Below are 12,719 nucleotides of genomic sequence, written 5' to 3'. Positions count from 1 at the left end.
GAAAGATATGCCCATTTGAATGCAGAATTCCAAAGAATAGCAAGGAGAGATAAGAAAGCCTTCCTCAGTGATCAATGCAAAGAAATAGAGGAAAGCAATAGAATGGAAAAGACCAGAGATCTCGTCAAGAAAATGAGAGATACCAAGGGAACATTTCGTGCAAAGATGGGCACAATAAAGGACAGAAATGGTAGGGACCTAACAGAAGCAGAAGGTATTAAGAAGAGGTGGCAAGAATACACAGAAGAACTGTACAAAAAAGATCTTCATGACCCAGATAACCAGGATGGTGGATCACCCACCTAGAGCCAGACATCCTGGAATGCGAAGTCAAGTGGGCGTTAGGAAGCATCACTATGAACAAAGCTAGTGGAGGTGATAGAATTCCAGTTGAAAGATGATGCTGTGAAAGTGCTGCACTCAATATGCCAGCAAATTTGGAAAACTCAGCAGTGGCCACAGGACTGGAAAAGGTCAGTTTTCATTTCAATCCCAAAGAAAGGCAATGTCCAAGAATGCTCAAACTATCGCACAACTGCACTCACCTCACACACTAGCAAAGTAATGCTCGAAATTCTCCAAGCCAGGCTTCAAACAGTACGTGAACTTCCAGATGTTCAAGCTGGATTTAGAAAAGATAGAGGAACCGGAGATCAAATTGCCAACATCCATTGGATCGTTGAGAAAGCAAGTATTCCAGAAAAACATCTAATTCTGCTTTATTGACTACGCCAAAGCCTTTGACTGTGTAGATCACAATAAACTGTGGACAATTCTGAAAGAGATGGGAATACCAGACCACCTGACCTGCCTCCTGAGAAATCTGTATGCAGGTCAAGAAGCAACTGTTAGAATTGGCCATGGAACAACAGACTAATTCCAAATTGTGAAAGGAGTACGTCAAGGCTGTATATTGTCACCCTGTTTATTTAACTTATATGCAGAGTATATCATGCGAATGTACATCAGGGCTAGATGAAGCACAAGCTGGAATCAAGATTGCTGGGAGAAATATCAATAACCTCAGACATGCAGATGACACCACCCTTTTGGCAGAAAGTGAAGAACTAAAGAGTCTCTTGATGAAAGTGAAAGAGGAGAGTGAAAAAGTTGGCTTAAAACTCAACATTCAGAAAACTAAGATCATGGCATCTGGTCCCATCACTTCATGGCAAATAGATGGGGAAACAATGGAAACAGTGATAGACTTAATTTTCCTGGGCTCCAAAGTCACTGCAGATGGTGACTGCAGCCATGAAATTAAAAGACATTTGCTCCTTGGAAATAAAGCTATGACCAACCTAGACAGTATATTAAAATTACTTTGCCAACAAAGGTCTGTCTAGTCAAAGCTATGGTTTTTCCAGTGGTCACGTATGGAAGTGAGAGTTGGACTATAAAGAAAGCTGAGTGCCAAAGAATTGATGCTTTTGAACTGTGGTGTTGGAGAAGACTCTTGAGAGTCCCTTGGACTGCAAGGAGATCCAATCTGTCCATCCTAAAGGAAATCAGTCCTGAATATTCATTGGAAGGACTGATGCTGAAGCTGAAACTCCAATAGTTTGGCCACCTGATGCAAAGAACTGACTCTGATGCTGGGAAAGACTAAAGGCAGGAGGAGAATGGAATGACAGAGTGAGATGGTTGGATGGCATCACGGACTCGATGGAGTTCAGTTTGAGCAAGGTCTGGGAGTTGGTTAAGTACAGAGAAACCGGGCATGTTGTAGTGCATGGGGTCGTAGAGAGTCAGACATGACTGAGCAACTGAACTGAATTGACGGCAGACACTGATGATCCACTGGGCACTGCTGGAACATTCTAGGGAACAGAGGTCCTTTCTTCCTGAGCGTACCTCCTAACTCATCAAAGAAAAGTGCTGCAGCCAGGGACAGTGCAACTCCTGCTCAAAAGCTTCCTTTCCTCTTCTCCCGAAGTTTGCAAAAGGACTCATTCCTGTATTTAAAGAGCAGAAGCAAACCAAACCATCATATATTTAACCATTTTTTTCCATCCACAAAAGGTGGCTTTTATTTATGAAATACGCAGATTTGAGTCAGTGCCTTGAAACCTGCTCAATTCACGGTGTTGCACTAAATGGTTTATAAATTACAGCACCTGAACAGACACAGACACAACCAAGGGTACATTTATAATATAACTAAGTTATGAGTATGCTGAATTTCCAACTCAACTAAAACATGTGCTTATTGTGTCAATTCATATTACAAAAAGCCCATAATGGAACCAAGACTCTTCTCCTTTCCTAAATTCAAGGTACTTCCAATTCCAATTTACACAAGCCTAAATTCCTAGTTTTTTTTTTTTTTAATTTCAAACATATTTTAGCCTTTAAACAGTAAATACAGGAGTATAAATTGATGCAACTTTTCTAGGATGCAATTTGGCAGTAAACATCAAAAGCCTTAAAAATGTTCCTCTGCTTTCACTCAGTAATTCCATTTCAGAGAACCTATCTGCTGCAAAGGATTAAAATGCTGCTCATTGATATATTAATATAAAAATGGATTATATATAAAAAGGTGCATTTCATATTAAAAGAAAAAAAAAAAGGAAATAATCCAAATGGCCAACAATAGTAGAACTATCTATTTAGGCAGCAATGGTCACAGCACACACTATGATTGTGCAATTATTATGTCCTCATTTTCATGATCAGTAACTGAAATAAAAGATGTACTTTAACACAGGAAGTAACATAGAAATTCACCACTAAGCACCTTATTGATTGCAATGTCCTCCTTTTTATTAAATTATAAAACTGGCTGTCAATATACACATTTTTGGAAATGCATTTTTCTGCTTTTGTGGAGCACATGATTTTAAACAGACAAAATATTTCTATATTAACTTCTCAGTCTTTAAGCTATTTTGTACCGGTAGCCAAACTACCAAGTATAGATATTATAATATACAGTCAGAATTTATGGAAAATATTACAAAGACAAATGCCTTAAAAAGATGACAGTGCAGAAAAACCATAGCTCTGAAACAGGTATAAAAATTTAGTCAAAATATTTTAGTCCATTATGGCTTTGCATAAAGCTTCAAAGGAAGAAAACTGAAGACACTTCTCATCAAAGGCACTTAAAGAATTGTAATAAAATACTTCTTTGAATCCGACAGTATTTTTTATCTCTCTTTTTCACATTCTGTCCCTCATTGAAACAGTCTTAGAAGGCAGCTATTAATAAGGAAAAATAGTTATCATTTCTTAATATACATGTTAAAAATATGCAAACAGAATTAATACAGATTTTGGTCCATGGAAGCAAGTAACAGTATCAGACTGTAGTATTTCTCTTAATTCTGAGCCCAAAGCTCTCAATTCCCCAGACTCAGTCCCCTGGGCTCCCCAGGAGGTGCCCCACCATCGGCACAGCACGCTGAAACTGGAAAGAGCCATCCTCCCTGCTCGGTGGGAGTGCTGCTCTGAGGGAACGGCCGCGGAGCACACAGGAGTCAAAACTCGGGTATTATAATTCTGTGTCCCGGTATCGGGAAGGCTGGCCATAATAACCGCGCCTTGAGTGTTCGGACAGCTGCTGCCGGTATTCCTCCTCCTCAGCATCACTGCCATAGCTTCCTCTGGGATCCTGATAAAGTCTGGCAGGGCCTTTCTGTGGCTCGGGAGGCCTGGAACTAACAAAGAGAGAGGGTTACGTGCAGCCCAAAGCTCGGGCCTCCCTGCCCGTCCATGCTGCATGCAGGGGGCAACTGCCCAGGACAGATGACTTACCTGAGTCACACTCTGCTAACAAACCAGGGCACTCCTGGCCCCGCTCCAGGTTCACAGAGTGGTGGAATTGAGGATAGGAATAACAGGTCAAGGCTGATACCCACTCAAGTAGCAAGTGGGGAAGACAGACACATACTCCCTGACCTAAGAACCCTCCAGCATGAGGGCGCCTTCCTGAGATCACTGGTCAAAAGTTCACAAGCAGAGCGAGTTCTTCACCAGTTTTGGTCAATTATACCAACTCCCCTCTGTTGCCAGGGGCCTCCTGGTCAGCTGTGCCACTATTTGATTGGTAAAGAAGAAACTTGCCTCTAGTTTTCTATTGCTGTAAAACTAGACTCCAGTTTCCAGTCAGAATGGCTGCAAGAAAATGTGGTTTTGTTTCCTATTCTCGGATGCAAGAAATGATCCAGTGCAAAACCTCAACAGGAAGACTCTGTGATAACCACTACTGCTTACGCAGCACTTTAAACATAAGGCATCCTACCAACACCAGTCAATTGACGTTCCCTTTCCCTCAGACCACAGCTCACACACAGCCTGACTTTGCTAAGTGACACAAAAGGATTACTGAGCTTGTTGGCCAACAGCTAGAAAATATTAACAATGAAACAACTGGCATCTAAACCCCAGGAATTTTGCTCATGAACTATCCTAACACAATTTAACACATCTGTGCCTCCAATTGGATTTCCCCGGTGGCTCATTTCCACCTACAATGCAGAAGCTGCAGGAGATGCTGGTTTGATCCCTGGGTGGGAAAGATCCCCTGGAGGAGGGCATGGCAACCCACTCCAGTATTCTTGCATGGAGAATCCCATGAACAGAGGAGTCTGGTGGGCTACAGTCCACTGGGTTGCAAAGAGCTGGACATGACTGAAGCAACTTAGCATGCACACACATGGCTCCAATTGTCAGTGATTACACTGTGTTGGAGAAGGAAATGGCAACCCACTCCAGTATTCTTGCCTGGAGAACTCCACGGGCAGAAAAGACTAGTCGGCTACAGTCCATGGGATTGCAAAGGGTTGGACATGATTGAGCAACTAAACAACACCACTATGTTAGTTTTAGCACGCAATCAACACTACCATAAAACTTTGACTCTATGGTCTTTATAATTAAATTTGACTGAATAAGTAAACAGTTTACCAGAAAAAAAAAAACAAACAACTTTCTTGTTACTTTGAAATGTAGGTGAAAAAAAATTCTTAAGCATCAAAGTCCTACACAAGCCCCTTTTTTACACCTATACCCTCAGAGCAGCCCTTACCTTGTGTACTGGGGTGGGCCCTGATCCGGCTTGTGTGTTTTGATTGGAACTGCATAGATATCAGGATGCTTCTGAGCAATTTCAATCTGTGGAGATTACGGGGATAAAAAAAGAACAAGAGGGAAGGGATGAATGACTAGCCAGTCAGCTTGCTCATTTCCTGCTGCTTCCATTCTCCAATCCCATTTTAGCCAAGAAGGGGAAAGACAAGCAAACCTCTAGTTTCCAGAGATGTATGTGATGCCTAGTGGTAAATGTCAAATAGGAAAAATGTTTAAAACTAATGAAAGTCTGCCACATGCTACAACATGGTTGAACCTTTAGGACACTATGCGAAGTGAAATAAATCAGCCACAAAAAAGACAAATATTGTATGATTCCACTTCTGTGAGGCTCCTGAGCTGTCAAATTCATAGAGACAGAAAACAGAATGGTGGTTAAGGGGCTGGAGGAAGGGAAAATGAGGAATAATTAATATACACAGAGTTTTAGTTGGGGAGGATGACAAAATTCTAGAGATCGACGATAGAGATGGTTACACCAAAATGTGAATATACTAATGCCACCAAACACTTAAAAATGTTAAAGATGGTAAGTTCCATGTATATTTTACCACCAAAAGAAGCACAAAAGAAAAAGAGTGTGGGTCATCTCTTGCCTTCTGAGATGGCCCACACTCTGTCCATAGTGTGCTTCTCCAGGGCCACTCTTGCCTTTGGAGACAGATTGCATTCTGTCTGTGGAATGTATCTCTCTAAATACATCCACTTTGTTACTAATTACTTTCTCTCTCACTGAATTCTTTCTGCAAAGAGACATAAAGAACCTGAGTTCCAATAAGCCCTGACACCAGGAACTAAGGTCCCCTCCCAGTTGGAGGATAGAATTATGTGGACCCTCCTGACTTCAGTCAACTACAGCCTGGACTCTGTCAACCTCTGTTCCAATTCCATGCTGAAGTCTTCTCTATTCAAGCCCTCTTATGAACATGCACATAGCCTTAGTCTTAAACCTCCCTAAATTTCCAGTTCAGGGAGACTGCTTTGGGAAAAGATCCCTCGTATTTTCCTTACTTGCTGGTAAGAAGGTAATAAATCCTTCTTTTCCCCTACCTTCCCCCTCTAAAAAAGAAAAAGGCTCAGAAGCACTGCAATTGTGACCAATTTAAATGAAGAAAACTCCCATAACCACTGGGCCAAAATGCTCCAGAAACCTTTATTTAATAAATGTTACAGTGAAAAATAATTTTGAAGAGGCCACAGATTCTCTTGTCACGCTTTCCTATTCCAGAACCCAATATAAAGTTCTGAAGCACAAAGAGTAGAATCCTATTCACCTGCAATGTCAGGTTTTCTTGACTGGAAGGAAAAGGGATGTGCTAATAGTCGGCAATCTGAAAATGACACACGCATCGGAGGTGCCTTTGTATCATGCATGTCAACATACCCTTTCATGTTTGCGGCAGTGGCAAAAGGACTGTAAGTCATTACACTGCAATGGAACTTCTTTAAAATTCTTATTGTTGACAGACTAAAATGACCCAGTGATTGAAAACAATTACCCTTGCATTCTGTGCTTCCTGGAGCTCTTGCATTCTCTGTAACTTTGCCTTGTGATCCATCTTCTCAAATATTTTTACTTTGCCCAGGACAGACTTGGGAGCATTGTGCTGCTCCTCACTGCCCTCTCCCGTCTCCTCACTCTCTGGGGGAGGGATGGGAGTGGAGGGCTTCAGTATAGGCCGTCCAAAAGTGGGTTTCGCTGCAATAGGAGGAGGACAACCTTTGGTAGATGCCCCTGGAATTTCGTTACCAGCAGCAGCTGAGGGGTTTGACTTGTATTCATAAGATCTGGAGAAGTCAAAAGATTCTTCTCTGTTTGGGGTTTTGGCCTGCAGAGAGCAATGACATAGTTTTAACCTTGAGCTTTCAGTTTATTTTCAAATCTCTATTAGTGATTTAATACACTCCATTTCCTGATCAGTTTCCAAAGGTGGTCAACAAATTCCACTCCAACAAGGAATCAAATACAAGGTACATGGCCAAGATCTGGCATCCAAAGCCCTACCTCACTCCCTACAGAAGAGTATTAAGTGCTCGAGGAAACCAAGAGGGTGCTGGGAGGCCTGCAAGTGCTAGAGGGGGATCAGACCTAACTGTCCTAGAGGGGATTTGAATCCTAGGGAGGACCTAGAGCAAGTCAGGCTTCAGGATGGAAGAGTGGCTCCTGAGTTCACACCATGCTGAGGGGACGTGCCTTGGCCCAGAGGTCCACCCAGAAGTGAGGAGACTGGGGTGGGGAGCGGTAAGGGAGAATATCATGCTGATGGCCGCTTTGTCTTCATACTTTCATCTTAGGCCGCTTGTAAACTTTCACTCATCTATATTATTAGGTCACCAATTACCTCTGAGAGATCACAACGAATTATTACTTTCTTCTTATCTAAAGCACTGAGTTAGGAAGAGAAACTTTAATGGGTTCTAAGGGAAAGCCTATAGTTATAGCTGTGATTCAGAGAGGCTCAAAAATCATATGATATTGATTTTTTTCTGGACAATGGTTTATTTAAAAAATAAACTGTCCTCATAATGAGAGGCACTGTAAACAACAGTGGTGATTGTTTCCTTTAGCAAGTCATCAGGAAGGATTTTTTCAGGTGCATCTAAATCAGATTGTGGGCAGAAAAATTTAATTGGATAGAAGAAGAAAAACAGATTCTATGACAGGTGATTCTGGGCATGCAGTATTCATCCAACTTTTATTCTTTCTACATAAACAAACAAACAAAAAACAAAAGGAAACAAACACTAACAGTCCTAAAATTGTACCCTCTTCTAAAACTGCCTTTCCATTTTACGTTTTTGCCATTTCTTAATTTTTTGGATTCACCCAAAAGATAGGCTCCAGTGGAGAACCCAGTTGGTCAAAACCATAATCCAGTGCCATCTTACTGTGCATGCTCTGCCCTGGCTAGGCTGGAGCTCCAGGTGAGCTCCATGTGTTTCTTCCTCCTTCCCATCCTGGGCGTCCCAGCCACGTACCTTGGGCGGCTCTGGCTTGAATGCCGGGGGCGGGCTATTGTCCCTAAGTTGATCTCTGCTAGCAGCCCTCCTCATCTGAGCTCGTGGCTCTGGGCTGGGTTTCCTTATGCTCTACAAGACATAAAGGTTCATTCACAACGAGAACATCCCAGCAGGAAGAAGAGAGCCACTGGTCTTCTTTGCTGGAGTTCTTCAAACTTGTAGGAATTAAGATGTTAAGGTTCCTAATGTGCGTAAGTTGAGCTACTGACCCAGTGCTTCTTTACTGAAAAGGCAGATACCTGGTATACTCTCCAATCACAAGTGTTTAAGGTGTATTTTTTCCGAAACTAGCTGCATCTCTCCCTTTACAGTAAGAAAACAAGAGGTTTCTGTAAAGTTTTGTCGCTAACAGCTGTTAATATTTTATTCTTTTTTTCTTTCGTGTTTGGCCGCACCATGTGGCATGCATCATCCTAGTTTCCCACATCCCCTGAAGTGGAAGTGTGGAGTCTTAACTACCTGACCACCAGGGAATTAACTACCTGACCACCAGTTGTTAACAGTTTAAAGCATTAGCTCAACTGTATCTGCAGACATTCATGAGTTAATTTACTTTTTATGACTTGTCCGACAGTATATACTAATTTTTTTTTGTCATGGTGAATTGTTCCTCCTTTCAACTTACATATTTGGTCCTTCTATATTGTAAAGAACAAAATTCACTGAAACAACCTAAACTGCTGAAGACAAGTCCACAGAAATCCAAATATATGGAGAATCCTGTCTGCAAAGGTCATTATCCCAGTGTTCTCTGAGGTGCAACCAATAACTACTCTGGTCCTAACTTAGTGCTGGCAATGTGATTTCTAGAATCACAGAAGCAGTCTATTCACTGGCCAGTGGATGCACAGTATGTGAGATCAGACATAATTAATCAATAAACTCAATTGAAAAACTGAAATACAAGAGAGAAGGAAACTGATGGGGAAACACTCAGAAGTTTTGGCAAGATTAGAAAGGTTAAAGGTAGGGTGGAGAAGAAAAAGCACAGATACCTAAGAGTACGGAGAGAGACCTAATCAAAGGTTACAAGTAAATACAACAATATTGTATTTAAAAATAATGCCCCACTGGTAATTTGGACAGCTGGCCTCACATCATGACATCATGCCCAGGGGCATCTGTGGGGTGAGTGCTGATCACTCAACCTCTCCCAGCACTTGGTTCCTGTCCCACTCCCCTCTGGACCATATCCACAATCACACAGGCATTAGCTTGGAATGAGAGGCTCCCTAGATATCAACCCTTAGGTATACCTGCCTCAGCACCCTGAATAAGCTGTTGGCCAAAGCAATTCGAGTGAAACGCCAGAACCTCCTTTTCCTGCCCAGGCCTGCCTCGCCTCACCTCCTCATGCTGCACCGGCTCTGAGGAGCGGGTGATGGAAGACACCAGCGGCTCCTCAGCTGGCTCATCCAGCTCATTGTCAGTGTAGGCGCCTCCTTCACCGTCGGTGTCTTCAAAGTCACTGATGAGGCGGCTGTCGCAACTCAGATAGTCCGCGCCCATGGCGGTTAAGTAGGACATGCGGTCTTCGGGATCATCATCCATCCCTTCCATCTAGAGGAATTTGTTTCGGAGGGTCAGTGGGATCTGAGATGGCTCCTGGGAGTGAGGACTCAAGAAAATTCCCAAGGGCACAGCCAAGGGACTGAAACCTCGACTTGTTCGAGAAAAGGAAGTTCACCTTTATCTTCCCGAAATCACGTGGCTTTAAATGACTATGTAAATTTTTGTGTATAGACTTAAATTAGAAACCCTCCACCCTATCTCTCCTTGCCACCATCCATCAGGCTTCCTCACATTGTGCACTTTTCTTCCAGAATCTGGCTCCCCTCCAGTTTTTCTGATGAACTGGTCTCCCAGAGATAAGTGCATGCTGTCTGGAGCTGTACGCCTCTCCACTCACCCACGAGATTCTCAAATCCTTGAAGGCAGAAGCTCCATCGTGCTCAGCCTGTTCTCACCACGGAGGCTAGCAGAGAGCCGCAGCAGGCATAAGCAGTCAGTACATGCTAGATACTCTGACTGAACACGCAATTCCTAAAGGGCAGGGCTAGGACTCAACCATTAACTGGTAATAGAGGCACTTACGGAACAAAATCGTACCCTGAATATCACAAACGACCTCAATTCAGCTGGACCGCAGAGTACCAGCACCGGGGGCTCCTAGTGCCACAGGCAGTCTCTAATTTCTCTGCTCCCTTCCTGCAGGAGGGCTGTGAGAGCCCTTCCTCCACACAGAAGTGGGCCAAGGTCAGGAGCCTATACCAGATTCTAGTGCTCTCCCATCACCTACGCAAAACCCTAGCACTCCTCCTCTGCCAACCTTCTTTCTAACACAACGATTCCAACTCCATTAGCTTTCCCTCCTTCTATTAATTCTTAACTATGTTCTCCACGCCCTCAACCTAACCCCTCATCTCCCCTCATCTCTGGGTTTCCCAGGTCCTTGGTAATAAGCTGTGGAGTTCAGCACAAGGTCTTGTAAGCTCTGATTAGTGTGCTTGGAACACAACACTAGTTACTACATTAAAAGCAAAAGGGAAGTGAATGTAGGGCTGCATATATCCCATTCTGCTTTTCTTGTAAAAGTCCCTTTGTTTTATTACTTTTCCAGAGAATTTACAAATTTTTGAACAATTGAAGCATATGTTGAGATTACTCGAAGTGTGCATGGTTTTACTACATTCACTACCCTCTTGAGAAAAAAATTCAGAACACAGACTCTCACCTCAGAGCAGAGCATCTGTGTCACATACCTTTCCTTCGGAAACCCAGACTGCTTCTCCTTGCTGATGCTGAATCGTGTCTTTCAAGCTGCCAAACCAGCTGTCGTTGGCTGAATTGAGGTTGATAGTAGCTACAGAAATGTAAACCAAAAGGTGTGCCTCAATTTCATGTTTATTAGAAAACGTACTGGACATAACTTACCCTAACTTGTCATATTTCAATTAAAACTTTAGCAAATAGAAGAGAAAGCTGGCACATATTTGAACCCTATTCTTTCAACTGAATATAATTAAAACTGTTACCATCTATCTGTTGAAGTCTGCATTATAGGTGGATGTCATAAAACTAAAAATGGATTTATGTTTATTTTTCAGAAAAGCTACCTTTAAAAAATATGTTTTTAAGAAATGAATTTGAGTCAGTTGTAGTGAGGTAGATCAACCTAGAGCCTGTTATACAGGGTGAAGTAAGTCAGAGAGAGAAGAAATATCACATATTAATGCATGTATAGGGAACCTAGAAAAATAGTACTGATGAACCTATTTGCAAGGAAGGAATGGTGATGCAGATGTAAAGAACAGACTTGTCAACACACTAGGGGAAGGAGAGGGTAGGATGAATTGAGAAAGTAGCATAGACATATATACACTATCATGTGTAAAACAGCTAGCTAGGGAGAAGCTGCTCTATAACATAGGGAGCCCAGCCTGGCACTCTGATGACCTAGAGTGGGTGCGATGGGAAAGGGGGAAGGAGGATCAAGAGGGACAGTATGTGTACACACACACACACACACACACACACATATAAATATATAAAATCATAACTGATTCATGTTGTTGTATGGCAGAAACCAACTCAACACTGTAAAGCAATTTTCTTCCAATTAAAAAATAAATTAAAAAAATACATTTTTAAAGAGTGCTTTCAAGGGCAACAACAACACATCTAAATAAAATATAAAAGTACATATTTTAAAAATCAACATATACATATGAACAGTAAAAGAAAAATATATACCAATGTACTGTTTATCTCGAATAAAAAACTAAATGTATGTCATTTTGATAGGCTTAAATATTTCAGAAAATAGATACAGACTAACCAACTCTACAGGTGTGTGTGTTCATGGGACACACATTTTCTATTCTGAACAAAATGCTTCCTACATAATAGCACTTACTAGGACTGACCAAGCACTTTCCTAAATACGTTACATGGATTAGTTCACTTTATGCTTAGACAAACCTTGCAAGGTGGGTGTTGCTATCATCCCTATTCTATAGATAAAAAACTGAGGCACAGCAGTGAAAGTAACTAGTCTAAGGCCTCACACCAATCAAGTGGAAAAGCCTGGATGCAAACTCAGAAGTCTGCTTGTAGAGCTTATGGCTTCAGCCACTGCGTGACTCAGCCCATCTGAAACATGAATTTGGAGCACCAGGATAAAATACCAACCAGTAAAATACATGTGATCATTCTTCAGCAATACTTTAGACCTAAAATGATCAAACTCCAGATAAATCGGTACTTTTTAGAGCTACATCATCATGGCCTATTATTAAGCCCATTATGTGTCACCCAAAAGAAAACTGGATCTTATTGCTGAAACTTGTTAGGCAGCCTGCTCCATCTATCCTGAAGTCTGCATACTTCTCTATAAATAACTCCAAAGAACCAGAAAGCACATTTTGTAAGCAATTTTGCTTCAAGATTTTCTTCCCAGTAACATATAGCATTCTTTCATTTAAAAAGTCCCAACACTGACCTTGGAAAATCCTGAACAAGCTGACAATTTCCTGGGCTATTAATTATTTATAGTATTAGAATAAACTGATACCTTGGACAACTAAAAGAAAATCAACCTTGTT

The 12,719-nt window shown here is 41.9% G+C and overlaps 1 protein-coding gene across 4 annotated transcripts in view; it reads right to left on the bottom strand.

Annotated features, from left to right (window-relative positions):
* TJP2 (tight junction protein 2) overlaps positions 2,738-12,719 on the bottom strand; it is a 96,522-nt gene continuing 86,540 nt past the window's right edge. For 2 of the 4 annotated variants that reach the window (XM_018052053.1, XM_018052050.1), the window contains exons 18-23: positions 10,878-10,978; positions 9,463-9,675; positions 8,074-8,184; positions 6,594-6,923; positions 5,033-5,118; positions 2,738-3,662 (exon numbers count right to left, since the gene is read on the bottom strand). In XM_018052053.1, the coding sequence (XP_017907542.1) occupies positions 3,497-3,662; positions 5,033-5,118; positions 6,594-6,923; positions 8,074-8,184; positions 9,463-9,675; positions 10,878-10,978 (1,007 nt within the window). In that variant the 3' untranslated portion in view covers positions 2,738-3,496. The remainder of the gene's footprint in view (positions 3,663-5,032; positions 5,119-6,593; positions 6,924-8,073; positions 8,185-9,462; positions 9,676-10,877; positions 10,979-12,719) is intronic. The other 2 variants (XM_018052051.1, XM_018052052.1) reach the window with 2 other exon arrangements.

The sequence above is a fragment of the Capra hircus genome, chromosome 8 (genome assembly GCF_001704415.2).
Source record: "Capra hircus breed San Clemente chromosome 8, ASM170441v1, whole genome shotgun sequence".
Taxonomy (NCBI): Eukaryota; Metazoa; Chordata; class Mammalia; order Artiodactyla; family Bovidae; genus Capra; species Capra hircus.
This window is presented reverse-complemented; position numbering and strand designations above follow the sequence as displayed.